General features: G+C 37.7%; 1 protein-coding gene across 1 annotated transcript in view; it reads left to right on the top strand.

Moving 5' to 3' along the window:
- The first annotated feature begins 1317 nt into the window (after positions 1–1317).
- Positions 1318–26201, top strand: part of LOC140238048 (methanethiol oxidase-like) — a 31898-nt gene continuing 7014 nt past the window's right edge. The window contains exons 1-7 of the mRNA XM_072317971.1: positions 1318–1455; positions 6037–6212; positions 13056–13241; positions 15228–15354; positions 17748–17930; positions 20936–21117; positions 23933–24011. Coding sequence (XP_072174072.1) covers positions 1434–1455; positions 6037–6212; positions 13056–13241; positions 15228–15354; positions 17748–17930; positions 20936–21117; positions 23933–24011 — 955 coding nt within the window. The 5' untranslated portion in view covers positions 1318–1433. The remainder of the gene's footprint in view (positions 1456–6036; positions 6213–13055; positions 13242–15227; positions 15355–17747; positions 17931–20935; positions 21118–23932; positions 24012–26201) is intronic.

The following is a 26201-nucleotide window of genomic DNA, read 5'->3' on the forward strand; positions in this document are numbered from 1 at the left end:
CCATCATCTTTGTTCAGTGTAATTTGTTTTAGGTTTTCAGAATAGAGCATTAGGTTCATTGCTCAAGGACCACAATTGATTTCACAAATCTATACATGGACCTGTCGATTTATGAACTACATGATGTGATATTATGAAAATCGCCCGTATCTTCCCTTTAAGCAGGAAGAAAAGACAGGTGATCAATGAGAGAAAATCGCGCTCCACGATCCCTGTTTTTTTTTTCACACTGAGAATATCGATGAAATTTACGAAGCGATGAATGAACACAATACACAGTAATGTACTGAAGGACATTGACAGAGAGATCTGAACTGAACTGAACTTACTCAGTATTGATCGTCCACATGTTATACGGAAATCTGTTTGTAACTGGTTACAAGGTTGCATAGATTACTCTCCTTTTTGTACTCTTACTTCCTACGGAAATATTTTCCCCTCCAGTTACTCTTTTTATTTCCTTTTTCATTATCATTATTCCTCTTTCGAATTGGCGCTTTTCTCGAATGCCATTCTCGTAATCCTAGACCAGGATGGTGTCAAAAGTATGTCAATCATTGTTGTATATACCCCATCTCCCGCGTTGGAGGCCCGGTACACGATGTCATTAAACATGCAATAAAACTATTTTCCCTTCTGTATTTTTTTTTTTTCCTACAATTGATTTTTTTTTTAATTCCTACGGTATTATCACCGGAATGAGTAGCACCGTTTATTTGGTATTCAATATACAATGAAACTATTTTCCCTTCGATGTTTTTGTATACGGTCTTTATGAGTAACGCGGTGGATTCATGTTCTCAGTGTTTTGCTCAATATTGTACGTCGATCGTTTCTACACCATTGTCTCATTTGAATGCCATATTCCATGCAGAAAATGTATAATATTTCAGTAAGTGCATTTCTTTTTATAACAGTTTGATGAACGAGGCCGTCTCATTCTATGTAAATATATTCAGATTAAAAAAAATAATAATAATAAACCCTTATTGGGAATGTATTTAGGGAGACAATATTGGTTATCATACCAGGGAGGTGAGACGAAACTGATGTACCATGGAACTACGGTTTTTTGTTTTGTTTTTGTTTTGTTTTGTTTTTTCTTTATATTCGCACAGCAGAGTACGAGTGTGTATGCCCCATCCGATTCGCGCCCACTTGTCTCCCAAGGCTGTTCGAAGGGTCCAAAGTTCTCAACATAACATGCGGTAATCACGCTATCACTTTCAAGTACACGACAGCTCTATCACGAATCGCTTCTTCCCACTTTACTCTGAGACCCCTTGGACTGGACCTGGGAATCATTTCAGGCACTACCGCAGTAGCCACCAGCCGGACAGGTGCAGAACGGACAGACTGGAAGCTGGGACTAGATACACGCAGGTGCTTAGAACTTGTGCCCAATCGACGGTGAAGAAATTTTAACGAGCAATATGCAGGCCTCTTCCGCAAAAGGTACACATACTGTTGTATTATATTTAGAATCAAGGAGGCGGAGGCCCCTAGATGTCCTATATATTCGAATGTGTATATGTGTGTGCGTATGAGTGATTTACGGAGTATTTGTTTCGATGTCGACCTCCCGGCCTCTTTTCAGGATCTACGCATCGGTCGTTCGCTCCCTTTGAAAACATTCTCCTAATCTCTGCCTCTGCGCAGTCAAAACTTCTGAACCACTTACACTTGCAGTTTTTATCCAGCCATGATAAACAATATCTCTTAATCGGGAAACAATGCTCAATGCACCTCTACCTCATGTGAGCTTTCATTCCAACTCCTGAGACACTGCCTGCCCCGCACCTTGTGCATATAAAATGGAATCTCAGAACTTGTAAGAAACCAAGCAAAATGAAAATTTTATGACATGAATGTTTGCTTGAAAAAAAAAAAGCAGAAAATAAAATTGAACTGAACACAACTGAACTGAACTGAAAATTTTGGACACCAATATAAAGAAAATTTAGATACCCCAAAATGCAATGTTATTTCTCAAGAAAAGTACATATGTATTCCATCAACTTGTTAGTTGTTACCTGACTTAATGTTTGTCTGCTTTCTGAAAGAGATCAGTCAAGTGCTCTTTCATTATGTATGAAAATTGAGAATAAGTTGAAGTTTTGAAAAAATATTTTCTCTATATTATCTGTAATTATGTTGTGGAGTGTAGTAGTCTCCTTGTCCAGTAATGATGGCACAGAAACTCCAAAAATGTAAAACTGTTGAATTAATTGCCTGATTTTCCTCAAATTTTCACTGATGTGTTCTATTATTAAATATTGCTGCTTTCACTCAATCCACACATATATTTGGGCTTTGGTTTCCTTTAAATAGCAAAGCTTTTGATCTAGATTAAATGTCTGATAGACTGTTGTGTCGAAAATTTGCCTGTGATTGTCATAAAAATTTGTTCAAACGGCATTAAATGAAGGGATGAGTCTTAGAAATGCAGAGATTTTGGGGAACATTTTTTTTTTTTTTACTCAATATAAAATCTGAAAGAGAAAAATATACCAAACAAACAGATGCTCCCTTTCAAAAGAAATCTCAAGTGAAACCTACACCCCACTGTTTTTATTTCAGTTTTGAGCCATATTTATAAAGAAAAAAACAACAGCCACAACCAGGCACCCCATAAAGGAACATGTATGTGATCCCATTGATCATGGAGTGGAGGGACCAAGGAGGGCCCCTCTTCAGTTGACTACTGTGGATTAATTATCTCCGCCAAGGGAGGAGGTTGTTTTCGTTACCGTTGGTTTGTGTGTTTGTGAGTTAGTTTGTCCGTGTGCAAAATAACTCAAAAAGTAGTGAACGGATTTGGATGAAACTTGCAGGAAAGGTTGAGAATGACACAAGTAGCAAATGATTAAATTTTGGTAGTGATCCGAGAATTTTGGGGGAATTTATGAAGGATTTTTTTATATTTTAGCACGTAGCTAGGGTCAGTGAACTTGGGAGTTCAGGCTGCGCGTATTGAGGTTTGCATGCGCGCACTAAAGTGCGTGCTCTAGTTTCTGCTAGGGCGAGGCGCGCCGTGCAGGTGAGGGTTTATGACGTAACAAAGGCTTCTATATTGGGATATCGAGTGACTTTCAGCACACAATGCTATAAGTGCGTATGGGTGGAAATCACTGATACATGTATCTCTATGGAAGAACAAGATCAGTGGTGGAAATGAGCTGCATGCTTGGCGGAGGTCTGCGCTCTCAGAGTGCTTTTCTAGTTGTTGTATGTTTTACTGAGCACAACAATTGTGACAGAAGATACCAGTATTCAATTGCTCTTTATTAGTGCATAATGGTGAGGCAGAGACCTAAATACGTGGATCCAGTGGAGCTCAAAAAACAACGGGGGCTGCGGAACTTTTTTTTTTTTTTTTTTTTTAGGGTGAGGGGCTCTGAGGGTCACGGGTCAATGGAATCTCTCTCTATGACATAGAAGGAAATGGGCAATTTTTTTTGGTGTTTTTGTCTATATATCATGAATATGAATGAATGCAAGGAGTGCTGAAAGCGTTCAGACCTCACTGTGACCTCATAACCGAGAGCCCTATTCAGTCATACAATGTGACCAGTATACCATGCACCCTAGTAGGATCCATGCTTATATACAAAGGGTGTCTTCTCAAAGCCTATTCAGGCCCGGCGATGCGGTACAATCAACTCCGCGAAAAGGGGCGTAAGCTTTTAAATTCGTAACGGTCATCGAAGCACTGTGCGGAGCGAAGGACAAAAAAATCTCGAAAGTTCACCTCATATATATCTCCCTTATTTTACCACCAAATCCCTTGAAACTTCACATATATCTAATATGTCATCCTTCATCTGAATTTTTGGCAAAAATGCTGATGTATCTTTGGAGATATTTGTATTTTTCCGTTTGAGTTGATCGTGGGAAAGGATTATGATTATTTCCTGACACAACTCTGCTACACCATGAATATATGAAGAGTTTGTTTGCAAAAACCGATAAGTCCATATTTGCCAAATGGAGATATTTGCGATTAAAGGTCAAGAAAAATAAAGAGAATAATAAGAAAATGTTTGCTTCTTTTGACCATAACTTCAAAAATGTACCTCTATGTAGTGGCCGATACATCATTTTAAAGGCATTATTTTGTACTTCATGACAGAGACCGTACTTCAAAATCTTCAAAAATGGACTTATCGGTTTTTGCGAACAAACTCTTCATATGCATTTGATTAACATATTGCTAGTCTGTATACCCCAGACTCACTACCTGCGAAGTTTCGTGTTTGCGCAGTTAGTAGTTAGGTTAAAATCAGAGCAAAAAGACAACCAAATTTGAGAGAAAATATTGGACATGCACAACTAGATCATCCTTCTACGCATGCATTCTCTACTGGTCAGCACACGTTTAGCCAATCGGCGGTGTCGGGTTCGGCACACAGCGACAGGGTTCGGTTTTAGTCCACAGGATGATGAGTGGGTGAGAGACGAACCCTGCAATGTGCTTCAACTGTTTCAAGCAGCACGAAAACTGATACATCGGACTGCGTAACGCTTACACTATGGATTTTATGTGGGTCACAAATGACAGTGGTCTTGTTTTTTCCCCAACATAACCGTGCAACAAATATTACAGAAAAGATATTTGGAACGCAATGTGGACATACTACCACAAGTCATATACAGAAGTTTCATATTTGGGCAATAAAGGAAAATGTGAAAAATAAACACTTTTTTAGAGACCAAATTTTCTTTCTTGGAGGCTAAGTTTCGACTTTATTTTCACAGGTTTATCCTCAATAAAACCCAAAATAACTGACATTGTCAGAGAATAGTTTCTCCTTCAATTTTCTGTGTAGATTTTATCATAATTGATGGCTTCCGAGGTGAGATATTGTGATTGTCCTGCAACACTTCTCCAGCGGTTTTGCGTACACAAGCTGTTTACTTTATGCAAATGAGGCATCGAGGTCATATGCTTTTGGGGAGTTAATTGCACCGTATCGCCGCGCCTGTATTGGGAATGCCTTCAGCAGTTGCTCGCATGCTCAAAGGCAAAGGTCAAAGGTCACAGTAAAATGCCTAAAATTTCACTATTTCCCCATTTCTCCACAATGCCTGAAGTTATTCTCATGAAGCTTAGTGTATACATGAATTACCTGGTAAAGATCCTGTAGGAAATGCTTTTGGACTATTATAAAAAAAGAAAAATATGCATTTGTGTCATGGACCTTTTGTGAATTTGTAATTATTGGCATTTAATGCATTGTGTAGACAAAAACTTTTGAGTGTAGACAAAAACTTTTGAGTGTATTTTGCTTTCTTGAATCTTGGCTCCTCACAAAATAAGTTTCATGCACATGAAAATTTATACAAAGGCCATGTGAAAATGTCACCTTCTCCACGTGTCGGAAACGGCTCAAGTTATCGTCATGAAACTTGGAACATGTACTGCTGACATTAGTTTTTGTGGGAAGTTTTGGGTCATGGGGTCAAAGGTCAAGTGAAAATGATGAATCTCCCTATTTTCCCATAGTTTAAAAATAGCTCAAAGCATTAACCGTGAAATTTAGTTTAAGTTTATATTACCAGTTAGTGATTATTTTACAAAGAATTGTGGGCAATGAGGTCAAAGGGCAAAGGTCAAAGGTCAGGTAATAAAGCTGAAAATCCCCAAATACTTACTGTATGAAACAATTCTGCCATCCAAATTACACTTGGTTCAAGGAATATTTAGCCTCTCAACACATTTGTGGTTGTGCCATCAAATGTTCAAACAAGCATTTCCATTTTCCTGCCAGTCATAGCCATGGAAACTTGTCTCACAATGTCAATATGTAGACCTTTTGGGAGAATAATGCGAGAGTGCTGATGCATACTAGTCACCATGGCAACACTTCTAGTTCTATTTGTTTCTCTTTATTTTGTTGGTGTTTTTTAAATCTGTCACATTTCTTTCTTTACCCATTTATTTATGAGTCTGAGGTAAAGACATGTATTCCACATGATATTATTATGTGTAGCAGAAAGTTGTGTTCATAGAACCATCTAATGTTTTTCCTCCAGCGAGTTGCTGTGGGGACAGTGGCCCCGGCTATCCCACCCCAAAGGCTGCCCTGAGCGCACCGAGGGAGAAGTTGCTCTATGTGACGGCGGTCCGAAGGAACACCCCTGCAGGGAAGAAGAAGCCAGACTTCCTGGCCACTGTTGATGTGGACCCACAGTCTCCAACCTACTGCCAGGTGAGCTCATTGTTTGTACCTCCAATGGTTTTATGTATCATTCAGTTTTAAAGGAATCGTATAGTATTGGTTGAGACCTAATTTCAAGTTTCTAACATTTTTTGGTGAGATAATGAGAAACCTCTTATGAAATGTGAAAGAGCATGTAATTCTATGAGGAATTCAACGTTTATTTGATGAAAATTGGTTTTGAAATGGCTGAGATATCCCTAAAAGAGCAATTCTGATAAAGTGTGGGACCCACACTTTATTACGATCGCTTTGTTTCACTTTGTTTTTGTGTGTTTCAGTCACTCCAAACCTGATTTTCATCAAATAAACTTTGAATTCCTCTTAAAATGGTATGCTCTGTACTATATCATAAGTGTTTTCTTGGTATCTCGCAAAAAGATAAAAGCCCAATTCTCATCTCCACCAATACTGTACCATCCCTTTAAAGTTTTATTCATCATCTTCAATTAAATTGTATCTAAAAGGCATAAACTTTAGAAGGAAAGGATCGGATGAACCACAGTCTGTGCTTGGTTGTATCATATTTTTGCTTTGATGTCCTTTCACTGTGTATTTTTGTGCTTTTGTATTTTCTATTCTGTCATTAATTGTTTATGATATCGATCAAATGTCTCAAGTGACCTCGTCTTGTGTGGTCTATGAGGGTACTATATTCTAAGGGACTAGCTCAACAGAACACCTGTGTAGTCATAACTGTAGTATTACTCGGAACACCTGAAATAAGCAAGTACGATTTGTATGGTCTTTACTTTGCATTTACTGTGCAAGTTGTATTCTTCGATCAGGCCATTATTGAATATTCCCACATAACCAGTGCCATATATATAAGACATCCAAACAACACTGTATGTGCTGAATTGGTTGAAGCTGTGCCACTTGATTTCATAATGTATGCTCTTTAGGAGTGGCAGCTTGCCAATATGGCTATATACCATACTCATGTGTCAGGAAGGCACTTACATAAGGGACATCTACATAGCAACAACAACAAAAACAAAAAACAAAAAAAAAGAAAGAAAAGAAAAGAGAAGGAAAACCCCCCACAAAACATACCAGCAGTTTTTGCACATTCCAGTTTTTCCTTGGAAGTTGCTAGGCAACTACTGATGTGAGCAAAAAAAAAAAAAATGGAATGGAAAAACCTTCCTCAGAAGTATAGAGTTTCAAATCTTGGCAATTTTGTTCATGTGTTTTTCCAATAAAATGCTCATTCCCCAGCTCATCAGTTTTATTCTTATTTTTGGTCATGTGACATCTATCCTTGATGCAGGGATCTCCTGCCTGCCCATCTGCCTGTACCACTGATCTCTATGTACGAATCACACAGATCAGTGGCTTCTGCTCTAAGACATTGGCATGTTGTCCATATGCAGTACTTGCAACAACAACAAAAGGAATAGATTCTGATATTTCCTGAAAAAGAAAGAGAGTTAAAGGACAAGTCCACCTTCATAGACATGTGGATTAATGCAGCAATATTAGTAGAACACATCAATGAAAGTTTGGGGAAAATCGGACAATCTGTTCAAAAGTGATGAATTTTTAAAATGTCTGCACAGGCACTACTGGATGAGAAGACTACTGCAGTGTATGATGTCACATGCATAGAATAATATAAGGAAAATATAAAGAGAATTTCACACAATTTTATTTTTTGAAAAAAAAAAGTGCACATTTCCTCGCCTTGTCACGGACATAATGTTAAGGTAAATAGTATTTCCCCTGCCTTCTGAATGAGGCAAGTCAAGTGTTCTTTTATTATGCGAGGAAAGTGAAAATATGTCGGATTTTTTAATATTTCCTTTATATTGTTCTACATGTGTGACATCACAAGCTGTAGCAGTGTTCTCATCCAGCAGTGACCGCAGAAGAAACTTCATAACTGTGGAACAGAACAGCAATTTTCCTCAACTCTCACTCATGTGTTCTACTAATATTGCTGCGTTCACTCAATTCACATGTCTATGAAGGTGAACTTGTCCTTTAGGATTCTTTCTACTTTTTCCTGTGCATGGACATTTCCTGCCCCAAAATGGAATATTGTGTGTATGTGTGTGTGTGTGTGTGTTTGTGTGTGTGTGTGTGTGTGTGTGTGTGTGTGTAAATGCCGCTATATTCTGTCATACCCCTTCATGAAAGCCCTGGTGGAGTCGCATGCACCTGTTCTAGGTTCACGCTACCAGGTAACTTTACTGTGCTCAGTGGACCTTGGCAGTCTTGTTCATGACTGCTCTCTTGCAGAGTAAATAAATGACATTATATATTTCATCAGAACACTTGGGGGAAATCTTGAGAATCAAACCATTGGAAGGGGTATTCAGTTTATTGAACATTGTTCAAATGTGGTGATCTTTGTCCTTATGAAACAGAAAAAGGTTATAAATGTCATAATTATCATCATTGTGATCATTATTGTGATTTTATGATCGCTATGAGTCAAGTGGGCGGTGAGTTGGCTCAGTCGGTAGCGCATTTGCCTCCGACCCAAGTGATCAACCCGGGTTCGAACCCGAGTCTGGACTGAGCAATGTTGTGAGTTATCATACCGTCTTCTCCAGCAAGAGGCAAAACACTCTGTCCCTCGGATAGGACATAAAATGGAGGTCCCGTGTGTGAGAGAGTCACAAGAAAAGATCCCGATTCATTCATTCATCGCAAAGAGCAGGGTGTTTAACCCAGTGAAGTGGTCCCGCCTCACATCCAACTGGACACAATGGAAGACCAGCTTAGCATAGCTGAATATGGGCTATCCAGCCATCTTCTCAGATGGAAAATGAACAAACAAACAAACAAACAAGTGATGATGATGATGACGATGATAATGATTTATTGGTTTCCTCTGTAATGTGTAGCAGATACATCTGTTTCTGTGATGGTTGACATGTAAATTGCATTGTCTCATATTTCAAGTAAAGGTGGCCTCAAATAAATCAGAGAGCTGTGTTGAATCTAACCATTCCCTCCCCACGTGACATGTGAGAAAGTTTACTGTGTGCCATGAATTAAAAATAGCCTGATGCCTTTAGCTCACTATTCTAAGAAGTGGGAAGTAGGTTAAAGAGCTCCCCATATCCTCAATTTCCAGCTCAGTTATGCTCTGCAATCATTGGCTAATTGCTGGAAACTCAGTTAAAGGGTGTGTACGACACTTCTGGTTGAGGTGAGGATTTAGCTTTTAACGTTTTTGCGAGATATTCAGAAACCACTCTATCGAGATCTCAAAGAGCATGCAATTCTAAGGGATATCAAAAGTTTATTTGATGAAAATCGGTTTTGAAATGGCTGAGATATCCAAAAACAAGGTGAAACAAAGAGATCCTAATAAAAGGCGTGGCCTGTCGCCTTTTATTATCATCACTTTTTGGATATCTCAGCCATTTGAAAACCAATTTTCATCAAATAAATGTTGAATCCTTCTTAGAATTACATGCTCTTTCATATTTCATAAGAGGTTTCTCATTATCTCCCTTAGGAATGTTCAAAACATGAATCCCCACCTCAACCAGTACTGTACAGTCCCTGTAAGGACCATTATCTTAACTAGCCAATGAGTCCCCCCCCCCCCCCCCCCCACCACCACCACCACCTCTGCAATTGGTGTACTCTTACATATCCAACTTTGTGATTCATGAGCGTTTTGGTATGATGAGTATGATGAGCTTTTTTTTTTTTATGTTAATGGGGTACTAGGATCACTCAAAATGAAGGTTTTTGAAAATTGATATTTGCAATGTGATGCAAACACTCAAATAAACATACACATATCACATATTATTGTGATCAGCATCAAGATGCAGATATTGTTCTGTTTTGACTTCTACAATGTGTCTGAGCAGCAAGTGAAAACAAATATCTTTTTTCATCTCATGATTCAACTCAACTTTGGTCCTGGTGAGGTCAGAGTGTTATAGAGAGGAAAAAGGATGTCCAAAAAAAAAAATATATATATATATATATAATATATACATCACCGAGACAAAAAAAGAAAAGGAAAGAGATGAATGCATCTTCTTTTTATCATGTGAATGGATATATCTTTGTATTTACTCTGTACCAGGACATAAATGAGGGTATCTTAGTGAAGTTCTTTGGACTTTGTCGGGTCTGTCCGTGACTGGTTTCTCCCAAAGTAAACATATATATAGATATTTTACAGCTCATTTGTAAGCATGAGTGCAAACACTTCACATTTTTATAGAGGAGTCTAGTCACTTGTAGGGGAGTCATTGTCAAGGACATAGAGTGATTTCCGTTTCTCCTAGGTACCAGAGACTGAGGTCCCCATTGTTTAGAGTCCTGAATATCTTTTACTGAACAATACATGGAGTTGTAAGCCGTTGAAAAATTCACATATTTCTTGAATGGTATTGCAACCTAAATCTAATCACTTAGATAACATTCACACATAAAATGTTTGAAAACATTTTGTCATCAGAGAGTCTTTATATTAACTTGAAATTTGTGTTGATGAAATCAAAGGTTGGATGAGCAAAAATCAACTAAAGTTGAACGACAATAAAACAGAGTTATTGGTACTTGGGTCAAGACACATGCTGACAAAGGCTAACATGAAGAAGTGTCAATTGAGAATTGGTAACAGTGTTATCAACTCTTCTGAAAAGGCATGCAATCTTGGTGTTGTTTTTGATAGTACCATGTCCTTCAAATATCATGTTGCATATGTATCACAATCTGTAAGGTTCCAGTTGCGTAATCTTGGTTTTATTTGGAAATATCTCACTAAAACAGCAGCTGAACAGCTTATACATGCTCTTATTTCCTCTCGTATAGATTATTGTAACTCTTTGTTTTTCGGCATGTCACAACAACAAATCAAAGCTCTACAACGTCTTCAAAACTCTGCCGCAAGATTACTGACCTATAGTAGGAAAACTGCTCACATTACGCCAGTGTTACATTCTCTCCATTGGCTTCCTGTTGAAAAGCGAATTATTTTCAAAATTGCTCTTCTTGTGTATCATGTAGTTCACTCAACTGCACCTGAGTATCTCCAGAATTCTTTATATTGTTATAACCCTCCTCGCAGACTTCGATCCTCTACTTCCTTTTCATTTCAGATACCTAAGGTTAAGCATTCATGGGGAACTCGTTCTTTCTCCCACATTGGACCAAAAGTTTGGCAAGATATCCCTGTCACTGTTCGCCAGTCTTCCTCTGTGGAATCATTTAAATCATCCCTAAAAACATATCTCTTTAACATGTTGTAGGAAACAAAACAAAAGTGAAGACGTCACATAATTCCTTTTCTCTCTCCTTCTCTCTTCTTTCTTTCTTTCTTTCTTTCTTCTCCTAACCTTAAGACTAAAAGCGCCATGAGCATCTTTTGATGGACTGTTGCGCTATAAAAGTATACACTATTATTATTATTATTATTATTATTATTATTATTATATGTAAAGTCTCAATATATTACCAAAACCTGTTTATATAATGATTATTTAAAAAAAAATGTAATAGATAGGTAAACTACAAAAATAATGTGTGCTTCTCTTTCTGTCAATTCACCTTCAAAAGGAGAATTTCCAGTGTCCCCTTTTTGATGCCTTTTACGTTTTATATATCATTTTATTTTAGTTGCCGTGGAAAACTTGTGTTGCATGTCAAAGAGGAATATGAGACATATTACATGGTGTATCAAGTGAAGTCAACATAAATTGTATAGACCTTTGCCAGTGTCCACCTTGGGACTCACACTAAGTATTCATCAGTGTTAAATGGCATTTTATAAAAATATGTCCATGGAAGTCTACTGACAGATATGGTTCTTTGCTGCCCATTGTGTTGAACCGTCATTGAAGAAGAGAAAAGAAGGCCTACAACCATGTATGCATTGTGTTTGACTAGCTGTTTACAACTCAGTCATGCAAGCTTAACCTCACTGCAGTGCAACTTGTAGTCAAATAAGAGCAAGCCAATGATAACTTGCAGAGTCAGCATGAGTTGCAGATTTTGCCAGCTGTTGAAACTACATGTAGTTTTTAGATATATCTTTTGTTTTCCCCTTTTTTCTCTTTCTCTCTCTCTCTCTCTCCGTCTTTCATTGTTATGCTTCCATTCCAAAAAGTGCCTAAGACAATTCCACAAAATTGCATTAAAAGAAAATGAAAAGTACAAATTTTTTCCACTTTTTACAGACATTATGACAGGAAATTATACCTCCTGCCTGATGAAAGAGGAAAGTCAAGTTCACTTTCATTATGCTATAGGAAAAGGAAACTATGATGAATTGTCTTTATATTTTCTTCCTATCATTATCCTACCGTGACTTAATAAATGATTTTAGTCTTCTTATCTAGCAATTTTGGTACCAAAACTTTGAAAATTCATTACATTAAGACAGATGACTTTTTTTTTTTGGGGGGGGGGGAATCTTTGTGAAGTAAGAATATATGTGAACAAAATGAGTTTCATGCTCAAGGCTTGAGGCTTGGCAGCCCTAAGAAAGATTATTACAGATTTCTGAAAAAGTTACCAGCAGGAATAAACCCATAGTGTGTATTTATAATTGGGTACATGAACACTACTTGCACTGGTTTGGTTATGTGAGATTAGCAGTTTGGGTGAGCATAGTTTGCATTTATTTGGATGTTTGTGCTGGGATTTAAATTGTTTGTCTAAATGCCCGTGTGGGTGCTATATATTTTCACATATAGTCGCATGATTTGATGTGATGTACTCATGTTTTATACCAGCGTGAAATACGAATGAAATTTTGAAACCAAATATTTGTTTGTATGGTATTTACATAACTTATTCATAATTTTTCACGCAATACTGATAAGAAAATGTCTTTGGTTTTATGTTTTTCAGATCATCCATCGCCTGAACATGCCCTATGTTGAGGATGAGCTGCACCATTCCGGCTGGAACACCTGCAGTAGTTGCTTCGGTGATTCCACTAAGAACAGGAATCGTCTCATCCTACCATCCCTCTACTCCTCCCGTGTGTATGTCATCGACACAGGCTCTGACCCACGACGTCCGGGAATCTACCACGTGAGTTTCAATTAGTACCGTAACCATGTGTTGTCATGAGATTCAGCTTCACTGTCTAACAATTCAATGCAACATGTTGCAGTGAAAGGGAAATTGTGGACCAGTTACAAGGTAAAAGGAAAGAGTACTGGTTTAATTTCATAAGCACAGCAGTGAAATTCTGATCACAAATGAATTGAAATTAGAGTTATATTATATGAAGTTTTACTGATTTTTGCAAAACAGTTCTTGAACAGATGATATGAATATGTAAACGAGTGAACTGAATATGTTGTCACCTCACAATATTCAGTACCGGTATGATCTCAAAAATGGCATGCAACACACCACCTCAGCATGGTAAAATAAGTCGAATACCCACACCATCTGAACCTATACACTGACATACACTGACAGCTTTAAACTTCCCCTGTGAAGGACTGGGTAGTATCAGGATAAATTGCATTATCTAGAGGCACAACCACTACTGCCAGGGGACATGAACCAAGGACCTACTGATTGAGAGTCAGTGGTCTTATTTGCTCTTCCATATAAGCTGTTTTGACCATATCTTACCACCTTAAATTTGTATTCTATCAAGTATTATTTGGTTCTTTGAGTATTGCCATTATCCTTTCATGTATACTCCGGGGCTGTGTAACTTGGAAATTTAATTTTGTTCACATCAACAGTTCATGGTTTTTGGCTTGTACAGTAGGACTTCTCTTTTTATTCAGGGCAACCAGAAATCCTCAGTAAAATTTAGGGAAGTTATGAAATTGTGAAATTTGGCTAATTTTTTGGCAAAATAGTTTATGAACAGTTGATATGAATACCGTATGCATATGAGTGAACTGGTATTCAACTATATACAATACTTGAAGAAGCTATTGCTACCTTAATAGCCTTTATTCCCATCTTTTGTGCACCTCCAATGGCCTTAGACACAAAAGGATGGGACTGTCCCAAGTTACTGGCCCCACATTCATTTCTGTTCAGGTGGCTGACCTGGGAGGTGTAATTGCAGATGAATGCAGTAAAAAACACATTCCCTTGCTCCTGTGCTTTCAGAAAGTGCATTTAGTGCATACTTCTTAACCATGTACATTGTTATACAATGTTATATAACAATACACCACATCTTGTTAATAGTACACCACAAAAACAAAACCAACAATATATAGATGTTTTTCCAAAAGTTCACCCAGGTACAGTAGTATTCAGGTTCCTTGGGTGAAATATATAAGAATAAAAGAAGCAAACTATGAAAAGTTTACATATGGTAAATAGTATATGCCTAGTTGCTTCAGTGTTAAAAGAGAATTGAGGAGTTTTGTAGAGGATGTCAGAAATCTCTTCCCTCCAAGTTCTGTCTCTTGTATTCACACACAAGAGCATCGAAGTGCTAAACTTGGAAGAATCAGGCTTATGACATGCTTTACAACAATCCACATTTCTCTGTGACCGCTTCACCAAATTTAATGGGGTTTTCTGCAAAATGGAGCTAAGCTGTAATATTTTAAGACTCTGAAGTAGCATTTAGACAGTTCTATCATATTGAGTGTTATCAATGCGAAAATCTGATTGTAATTTTTTTGGGGACATACTGTACAGTATGCTTGACAATATATGTTGTCCCCGTGTGCTATATATTTGATCAGAACAGTGTGGTATGTCAACTTTTCCAGATAGATTATGATACTTCCATTGTCTCAATTTTTTTTCCACCATACAGTGCCATGGTTTATATGCTGTACTAGATTGAAAGCAGAATGATATTGTGGTGTGATATGTATCAGGTTTTAGTTCAGATTTAGCACACAATAATTGTCTCCCACCCCCACCCCATCCCCCTCCCCATCCCAGCAAGAGGAAGGTCCAAAAGAAATGATGGTAAATCTTATATAATGTGCGCAAGACTGTGCTTCAAATGAAACCTCAAATTGTGGTTAGAATACTACGTCCTAGTATTTTTGTTTTGTTTTGTTCTGGGGTGTGTCTTAATAGATTGTTGAGCCAGAGGCCATTGGAGAAGTGACCGGCTTGACCACACCCCATACCAGCCACTGTCTGGCCAATGGGGAGATTATGATCAGTTGTCTTGGCGACTACAAGAACAAAGGAGAGGGCAAAGGTAAATTGTCTTTTCCTCACCCTTCAAGCGTTTCCCTTACGTTCAAACGAACTCTTTTATTGTCATGAAAATGATGAAGATGATAATGAAATTGAAATTTACCTAAAATAAGGACATTACTAATAATTATGATAATATTCTTCATCATTTTCATCATTGTTTTTGTCACTGTTATCATTTTTGTCATTCCTGTTATAAAAAGTATGATAGTTATTTTAACCTGTTGCATGCTTGGCGATACTGTGCAATTAACTCCGCGAAAAGGGGTGTAAGCTTTTGAATTCGTAACAGTCATTGAAGCACTGTGCGGACCGAAGGACAAAAAAATCTTGAAAGTTCACCTCCTCGTATCTCCTTTATTTCCACCAAATCCCTTGAAACCATATGGATATGTCATTCCTCATATCAATTTTGGGCGAAAATGCTGATGTATCTTTCAAGATATTTGTATTTTTCTGTTTGAGTCAATCGTGGGAAAGGGTTATGATTATTTCCTGACACAACTCTGCTACACTGTGAATATGCATTTGATTAACATATTGCTAGTCTGTATACCCCAGACTCACTACCTGCAAAGTTTCGTGTTTACGCAATTAGTAGTTAGGTTATAATCAGAGCAAAAAGACAATCAAATTCTAGAGAAAATACTGGACATACACAACTACATCATCTTTCTGCACATGCGTTCTCTACTGGTCAGCGCTTGTTTGCCAATCAGCAGTGTCAGGTTCGGTGCACAGCGACAGGGTTCGGTTTTGGACCACAGGGTGGACCCTGCAATGTGCTTCAGCTGTTTCATGCAGCATGAAAACCGATACATCGGACTACACAACGCATACGCTATGGATTTTATGTGGGTCACAAATGACAGTGGTCGCGTTTTTTTTCCCGACATAACCGTGCAACAAATATTACTGAAAAGATATTTGGTACACAATATGGACATACTATCGCAAGTCATATACCGAAGTTTCATTTTGAGGCAATGAAGAAAAATATGAAAAATTAAAACTTTTTTTAGAGACCAAATTTTCTTATTTGAGGCTAAGTTTCGATGTTATTTTCACAGATCTATCCTCAATAAAACCCAAACTAACTAACATTGCCAGTTAGAGAATAGTTTCTCCTTCAATTTGCTGTATAGATTTTATCATTTGATGGCTTCTGAGGCGAGATATTGTGATTGTCCTGCAACACTTCCCCAGCGGTTTTTGCGTACACAAGCTGTTTACTTTATGCAAATGAGGCTTCAAGGTCATATGCTTTTGGAGACTTAATTGCACCGTATCGCTGCACCTGGTTGAGGACTGGCTGATTTTCCTATAACACGCATTTCCCATAGAAGTATACTCGGGACTTGACCTCAATGGGTTAATCAGTAGGACTCTATTTATTTTTAGTTTTCACAAAAGATTTAAGGTGGTATGCTATATGCCTCTTGTCTGTTCTGTGCAGACTATTGTGCTGATCTGGACTAAGAGCTTTTACAAGCATTGGCCTGTGTGGTTTGAATCAATGTTGAAACTGGAAAAGCCCTTGTGCAAACAGCCTATCAGTGGGGACAGGGTTTAACAGGGTTTACGTGGTGGCCTGGTTGGCTTGTGAACCCATATTCCTGAATGAGACACTCTATCTCAAAACCTAAAATGAGTATCCATGGCACTGGATTTTAGATTGTTATTCGAATGAGAATGTGCCACAAAATTAGTTTATTCAAATTCATTAAATTCTTCCGTCAAGTCGTTAATTGGACTGTGAATGTGCCACAAAATAGATTTATTCAAATTCATGAAATTCTTCCGTCAAGATGTTTTTATTGCAACTGATTAACGTTGATGTTGGGCAAGTTGTCAATCAGTTGCAATAAAATTAGTTGAGTTAAAATTTAGTATGTTTCTTTCAAAATTATCAAAGCCTGCTTTTCAAAATGAACTGCTTCTTGGCAAGACTGTGCCTGAAAATGTTGGAATAAATTGAATATAACACAAATAGGTCTCACCATTCTGCTGTTCATTCCCTGTGTGAGGACAGACTTTTTTATGTGTTTTTAAATGTGATAATGGGTGTCTCTTATGAACTGATATTTTCTGTGAAGTGAATGATATATGACCTCTTTCTTTCTTTCTTTCTTTCTTTCTTTCTTTTTCTTTCTCTCTCTCTTTCTCTCTCAGTTAGAGCTCAGAATTAACACAGTAGTAAACGCAATTGTTAACAATCAAATCTCTGTCTTTGTATGGCACAAAGTTGATCTCGATGTTTGTACGTCTGCACTGCCATGATTCAAGAGTTTGTTCGAAAGAGAGCATCAATTCTCAGGGTATCAAATGGAATGAAAGCTACAGCTGTAGCATATTTGATGATATGTGAACTTCTGACCGTACGATCCTTTTCAGGTGGCTTCCTGCTTCTGGATGGACAGTCATTCAAGGTCAAAGGTAACTGGGAGCTCCCCGGGGAGAGTGTCCGCTACAATTATGACTACTGGTACCAACCCTACCACAACGTCATGATCAGTACCGAGTGGGGCGCCCCCAAGGCTTTCTTGAAGGGATTCGACCCCGCTGACTATGCCAATGGTAAGATCTGGTGTGCTCGCATGTGCACGGTGGCAGTGATAGCGAGTGTAAGGGCTGATTGTGATGGGTAGACAGATCAGAAAAGTGATGATGCTTCCTATCCCAGGTCGAAAAACCAGTTGGCTAACTGGCACTGGTACCAGTTGATTCCAGTTAAGGCAACTGGTTTCAATATGGAAAATGGGACCTGGAATCAACTGGTATCAACTGGTATTCATCCAAATGGAATCAACTGGTACCAGTTGGAATCAACTGGTACCAGTTGGAATCAACTGGTATCAACTGGAATCAACTAGGATCCAGTTGACAAAATTAATTTAGTGTTGAATTATTTGATGTATGGGTTCATACCAGAACATGTGTATATGTCACAACATTGTTAATAGCTACCCTATCATACTCCTACAGCTGGACTTAAAGCCTATACCTACAAGTACATCTAGGCTTAGCCTATGTCCTAGACCTAGTTAGTGCAAGGGATATTTCATTCATATATATAGGGCCATCTAGTTGCAATACTTTAAGACATGGTTACCAAGTAGATTACATTTTTATTATAAAAATATGAAAATACCCCATCAAAGGCACAAGTGGATATTGTGAATATCACGGCAATAATATTAGGTAAATTTCTAATTACATTTCAGATATTTAAGAGTTTATTGAAATCATAAAACAATGAATTTAACAATATTCTATCTTTTTCACATAGAGGATTTGAATAGCTTATGAATATTCATGCGCAGTAGAACCAGTAGAAACCAATAGAAACCAACTGGTATCAAGTGGTATCAACATTTCAATGTTTTAGTTACTGGGTTTTAATCTAGAATGAAGTGGTAAGCAAGTCCATGCAGTCAGGTACATGGGTTTCAAATTGTGTCAACTAACCATTTGCACACAAACCGACACAAACACGCACACACAAACACACACACAAACTGGTCGAAATACAGTCTGTCAGTTTAAGTGTCAACTGATCTAAATTGGTTCCAGTTGAATTAAGTTGAAGTCATTAAGAGTCCAAGTTCAATCATGTCAAATGTTTTGCATCATTTTGTTTTGTTTACTTTTTAATTTGATGTTTTAAAACAAGTTTAATTTACTTTTTAATTCAGTTTGATGAACTGATCGAATTCAAAAAGTAGACTCCAGGTAAGACTCAAACTGGCATCAGACGCAGTTGCCATTACCTTAAGATATCAACTGGTACACAATGAGACTTCAACTGGTATCAACTTGTGCCAGTAGATTGCAATTGGTATCAAGTGGCACCGTGGTACACATTGAGACTTGAACTGGTATCAACTCATAGACCAGAAGAGTAGACTTTCAGTTGATATCATTTGGTACACAGTGAGACATGAACTGGTATCAACTGGTATCAGTAAAATTTCAACTGGCAGGAACTGTTACCAACTGGTACAAAATGATATTTGAACTGGTATCAACTGGCAAACAGTAGACTTAATGGCTCCAACTGGACTGGTAAGTAGTGCAACTTCAACTGGGATAAACTGGTACCAGTAAGACTTCAACTGGTATCAACTGGTACAAAATGACACTTGAACTGGTATCAACTGGTACCATAAGACTTCAACTGACAGAAACTGTTACCAACTGGTATAGTGATACTTGAACTGGTATTACAACTGGCCATCAGTAGACTTTTACTGGTTTCAACTGGTAAGCAGTGCAACTTCAACTGGTATAAACTCGTACCAGTAGGATTAAGCTGGTATCAACTGGTACCAGTATGTCTTCAACTGGTTTCAATTAGAATTGCTCATTTTGTTACTGGAAAGTTGGAATTACCTTGCTGGTTTCAACTGGTACCAGTTGAAACCATTTAAGACCAGTTGAGACCAGTTAAAACCAGTAACGACCAGTTAAAAATGCTTACTGGTTTCTACTGGTTTCTACTGGTTTTTTGACCTGGGATAGGAGATCCATTTTGGAAAATGGTAGAGGATTGAGGATTTAACCCATTCCATACTGAATTCTGAAATCCCAATAGACTTATTACACAGGCCACCAGGTTCCTGTGGGAAACAGGTTAATATATGCACTGCCTCTCCTGTTGTAACAACATTACATAGTGATATCAGGAATACATTGTGTATGGTCTCATTATTTACCTAGAGTGACCTCTGTGGTGTTTGCCCTGCTCTTAAAGAAGGTCCTGCCATCATTGTTATACCCCTGCATTTCAAGATACCCAGTTTAACTCTTGGATGAGGAGAGACATTGTAGAGAAAACATCTTTTGTTCAGGGATGTCCGTACCATATATGTCCGGGATTGTGGATGTTAAATAAGAGTTCAGTGCCTTATCTGCTAAGTTGTCATCTTTCATGTGTTTCGATCATAAACACACTCTCTGGCCACAAGTTTTCCCATCAAAGAAATATCTGCCTGAAGTTCAGTTCTCATGGCTCAATCCAATACTATAGTAACCTTGATCTGTAGGTAACTAAGATATTGTGTTCAATTATTCAGTCTATAAGAAACAACTGGGAATTTAAATCTTTTATTTTTATTATTGTTATTGTTATTATTATTATTATTATTATCATTAGTAGTAGAAGTGGTAGCAGCAGTAGTAGTATCGTCATCATCATCATCATTATCATTATTATCTATTCAACCTGATAAAGAGCATATACATACCATTAACATGACAAACATAAAACTTAACTAGGGAGAACATTACAAAAGGATCATATACACTGCTGTATAACACAAATAGATAGAGGCAAATATTGTGACAATATGCGGGACAGGGCACACAAAAGTAAAGTCATTCACTATTTTCACCTGTAAGCATGTGAACCCACACACGTTGCCCCTAGAGAACATTGATGAAATACATACAATTTACAGACCTAGAGTATACATGCAAATTTGATTTCAAATATTGTATCGTAGACACTGTCACAGGTATTATGTTTTTGTCATATGTTTCATACAGTTGGATCTTATCATGTTCATGATTTGATTTAATAGGTCTGTATGGGAAGAGCATTCATGTGTGGGACTGGACCACCCACAAACACCTGCAGGAGATCAACCTTGGCGATGACGGAGGCATTCCCCTTGAGATCCGCTTCCTCCACAACCCGCGGGCCGCCGAGGGTTTCGTCGGCTGCGCACTGGCCTCCACCGTCTATCGCTTCTTCAAGAATCCCGTGAGTGGCTAATTGTTGTCTTCTGTGCAGGGTGGTTGATATCTCGACTCTAAAGAGAGATTGAGACTGACAATATATGACTGGAGGATTTTCATTATCTATCTCATTCTTGTATTCTTCATTTCAGGCCATGTTCGAGTGAGAAGTGCAGTTAGACATGCAAAACAACAAACCTGCCGAAAGATACATCATTCTCTTTTCATCATTACTTTGTTCAAAATTGTTCTTGGCAGTCCATCTAGTTGCCTCTGTGCCTGAAGCTGCACTGTAAAAGTCATGTGTAATGGAACTGAGGCTATTATGCAATGTGTATGTTTTCTGAGGATAATGCAAAGTAGATAAATTTACTTATGCATTGAAGGATTTTGCCTCTGTAATTGTTGATGGTATGCCTGAGAGTGTGGATTAAGGTGTATAGGCAGTGCAGAGTAGGATTGCAATGAAAGATGGTGTGGTTACAATTAGGGATAGGACATTGTATGGGTGGCATTGTTAGGGGGATTTTTCAGTAATCATAGAGGAGAATACTTTTCCTTTGTTGTATATACTGTAAAACATGATATTTTCGCGGCATGAAATTTTTTGCAAATGGGAGCTGACGGCCTTATTCCTAGCATGAAATTTTCATGAGTTACCTCTAACATTCAATGCATATAGTGTAGACAATATCTTTAGCGTGCATTTAAATTTCGCAAAATTTGTGAAATTAAAATGCACGTGATCATTCTTCGTTTTACAGTAACATCTTGAATATTCCACTTCACTTAAATGTCTGCTGCAATTGTGTGTGAAAGAAGAACATTGCAGATCTCTCTCTGTTTTCTCGTCTAGAAAAACATGAAATCATGTAATGTTAGTTACCGTTTTATTTACTTGATTTATTTTAGTAATGAACAAAATGAATTAGTGGTATAAAGATGCACTGAATTAGGAAAAATCATATTGAAACAATTTAACTTTAAATAGAAATCATGAAAATTAATTAATGACCAAAAATAGAAACAGACACCATGACTTATCTTGGTCTTCTTTTTTTCCCCCCTATGAACCAAGCATACTGCTTTAGAAGAGGTTTTAATCCAATCCAATGTCTGTCCCTCCTGGCTGTTAAGATATATGGTTGATACAGAACGTGCTGTTAGCTCTGTGATTTTTTAATTGTGCTGAACGTAGATAACAGTCATAAACAAATTTTGAAGGGATTTAGGGTAGATGAAGGGCAAACTCAATCAGAATCCTTTATTCTTGCCAGCAATCCATTTCATTCTGACCTCGTGTGTGTGTGATGATGATGAAAGAGCAAACAGTAGTGTGCCAAAGATCAAGACTCGTATTCAAAGTCGGTCAACTGTATTGGTAGGAAATGGGTTTTATTACGAAGCATGGCTGTGCTAGTTCAAGTCATTTGAACAGTGACAAAAGTGTACACAAAAGTGTTTATACAACATTACCGGTGCGCTGATTGTGAAAAACCAACAGTGGGTGGATGGGATCATGAGCACAAACACAAAATGGTCTCTTATGCAAACTCAGCAGATTTAGCAATCTAGGGTGACTAGCTTCTTTGACTGAACATGTTAACAAACGAATGAGATTGAAGCATTTCAAAAAAGGCCTTGTTCTCGGTTGAGTTGGTACGAAGTGTAAGAGATATTGCTGTGTGTGCCATAAATTTCATGGTGGTTGTTACCCTTTACTTTGGACAAGTTTACTGGCATTCGTAAACTCACCCAAATATTGCCCGTATATTAGATATATTGGTGTATATTGTCTCGAAAGGTGAGGGTAGGGGAGGGGAAGAACCAACGTTGCTTCTTGAAAAAAGGATCGTGTGTATGTTTTCATTCCATTCCTTTGGTTATAAATTGCAAATTTCACTACTTGCGACTTTGTGTCACAAGTCAAAAATGAAATCTATGAATGTGTAGAGTTATACAGGGAAATATATCCGAAACTGGTGCTTTAGTAATGAAAGGGAATGACGTGTGGGAATGAGTTTCATGAAGAGCCAAGGTTCATTGTTGTGTTGTTGTTTTTTCAAAATCATATGAATATTTCATATTCATGTGATTTAGTATGAAATCAGTCCTGAGGGATGTATATCTCCTTTGATGTATGAATATGGCAGTTAATCCAGAATTTCATGCAGCTAGTCTGTGGAATAAGATCTGATTTATGTATATTTCTTTTAAAGTAAGAATGGCAGTAAATCCAGAATATCGCACTGCTAGTCTGTGAAATCAGATCTGATTGATGTATATTTCTTCAAATGTAAGAATGTAGCAGTTAATCCAGAGATTTCAAACAACTAGTCTGGGATAAAATCAGATGTAAGCTTGAGGGTGAATATTTCTTTTAAAGGGATGGTATAATTTCGGTTGAGATGGGGCTTCAGTTTTCCAACGTTTTTTGATGATGGTTTTTTTTTTTGTAGATAATAAGAAACCTCTTATGAAATATGGAAAAGCATATTATTTTAAAAGGAATTCAAAGTTTGTTTGATGAAAATTAATTTTGAAATAGCAGAGATATCCAAAAAAAATAAGTGATCCTAATAAAAGTTGGGACCCACCTTTTATTAGTATCGCTTTGTGTTACTTTGTTGCTGTTGTCTTTTGGGGGATATCTCAGCCATTTCAAGACTGATTTTCATCAAATAAACTTTGAAGTCCCCTTAGAATTGTATGCTCTTTAACATTTCATGAAGCGATTTCTAAGTATCTCCCAAAAGTTAAAGGCTGAATCCTCACCTCAACCAATTCTATACCATCACTTTAATGTATAAAGTGTGATGTTAATTGTTCCACCACTCCAGGAGGGAAGCTGGTCGGCTGAAAGGGTGATTGCTGTCCCTCCCAAAGCTGTAGAGGGCTGGGCCCTGCCCAACATGCCTGGTGAGTTTCTGACCTTTGAAATACTACCAGGTCATAGAGTAAATATTACATAGTGAGGCTTTAAATATGGGAGTTAGGGAGAGAGAAAATGAGAGATCCATGGAGAGAAAGAGAGAGAGAGAAAAAAAAGAAGAAGAAGTAGATACTGGTAGACAGTAAGATAAAGGGAGAGGGAGGGTGAGAGAGAGAGAGAGAGAGAGGGAGGGAAAATAAGAGGAGGGAGGGGGAGAGAGAGAGAGAGGGATTAAGCCAGAATCAACCCAACCCAAAGTTAGGAGGGAATGAGAGACTCTGTTAGTGGTATAATCTGAATTGATAGCATTATTTGCAATAGATTTGTACTAGGTGACATTCAGCATGCTGTACGTGTCAGAAAGAAACCTGGATTGCAAGTTACATTTACTGAGTGGGGCCAGTCGTGATCAAATGATATTCACTGATGACTTATGAATGAACCATGACAAGATTGCATGAATTTGAAGCTGCATGACTCCTGGCTATATGTCAAATATTTTGCTTTTTAGGTTTTTATTTCTGGCAAATTTCGTGAGTCCAATGCTATTCGTAAATTTAAAAACATGCAGGCGAAAATTTTAACTGTGATCCAGACATGAGTGTGATGTACACTCATACATTTCTCTGTTCTACAGTGCTGTTCTCCACAATCACGAATTTTCACCACTCGAAAATTGTCAGGAAGTCCCGATTCGCTAAAAATTAGACTCGCTAAATATATCGCGTATACAGTATTATTTCAAATGTGTTACATCTGTGTCTGTCATGCCAACTCTGTAGATCAAGCGATGCATCAAGTCAATTAAAGTTGGAAAAGAACTGTCAAATTCCGTCCTGTTAGTCTGTAAGCAAGTAGGAATGGGAAAAGAGATAGAGATACTGCAGAGAACAGGGTTATCACACAAAATAGAAAAATATATTGTTGAACAAAGAATGAGGGTTGTAGTGCTGACTGTACATCAATTCATCGGTTGAGAATGAGAGGGCGTTAAGTTGTCTTGAACGCTATGGGTTTAGTGGCAACTTAACGCCCTTATCATTCTCACCCGACGAATTGATGTCCATTGCAAATTGTGCATCTTACAACTTTTGTACATATTTTGACAGTGAGTTAGCCCATATCCACCGGTCGCATAATGCAGTCTAAAGGCTGTTGCTGCCTGAGGCTATTTCACATACATTCACTAAACTGTGTCATCTCAAATTCAAGGTGATGTCACCAACACTTATGACAAGAAAACTATGGAAAACTGTATCTCAACTGAAAGAGAAAGTAATGGTCTTTAATATAAGATGTAAATCGGCTTCATATGATGAATTATGTAATGTCATATGATATAAATATTTATGTATGAATTCCACATTTATGAATTTGATAATGCTTATACAAAAAAAAATGACTAATGAAAACTATTCATAGTGTTTATGCAGGAAAACAATTATCAATTATGAAATTTTCATAATGTAAGCTTTCAAATGGTTTATAACTCATAGGGTATAATGCTTACAAATACTTAGAAATATCAAATAATAACTCAAAGATCTGTGCTCTGCAGACTAGATGTAGACCTATTCTGTCAGCAGCCTGCTGTAAACTTCCAAAGTGAATACAATGCCAAATTAAAATATTGGTAACAGTAAGTGATGCAAAGGACTGTGGGATATCAGGTCAGAGTTCACAGGCTATAATAAGCTATATAAATGACATCATCGTCTAAGCCATTTCTGCTACGGCTTATCCCATAGATCGGCGCTCGCAGAGTTTCCGCGAACTATGGGATATCCTGTAGATCGGCGGATATGGGTTAAGCAAGCTTTGGCATGTTTCATTGTTGCTTTAAAGAAAAAACACAGGGATTCATCAGAAAACAGGCTTAAGATAGGAGCTCCTTACCTGATAACCACTATTGAAACTACCAGGTAGGTATATTAGTCTTGCGAAACAATAGCTGAATGATTTCCCACTCATTGTGTGTTTACCCTGAGATCTATTTGTCAGATAAAAGAAGACTCAACAGCTAGGGGTATTTGCCGTCATCCAATGTTGCAGTGATTCTTGTGGTGTGATGTAACCCTTTGTGTAACCACGTGTATGTCTCAAGCTGATTTTATTCTTATTTAATTTTTTCAAGGGGGGACTGCATGATATGCCATTTTCCTTCAGAACTGAGAAAT

This window comes from Diadema setosum, chromosome 14 (assembly GCF_964275005.1).
Source record: "Diadema setosum chromosome 14, eeDiaSeto1, whole genome shotgun sequence".
NCBI lineage: Eukaryota > Metazoa > Echinodermata > Echinoidea > Diadematoida > Diadematidae > Diadema > Diadema setosum.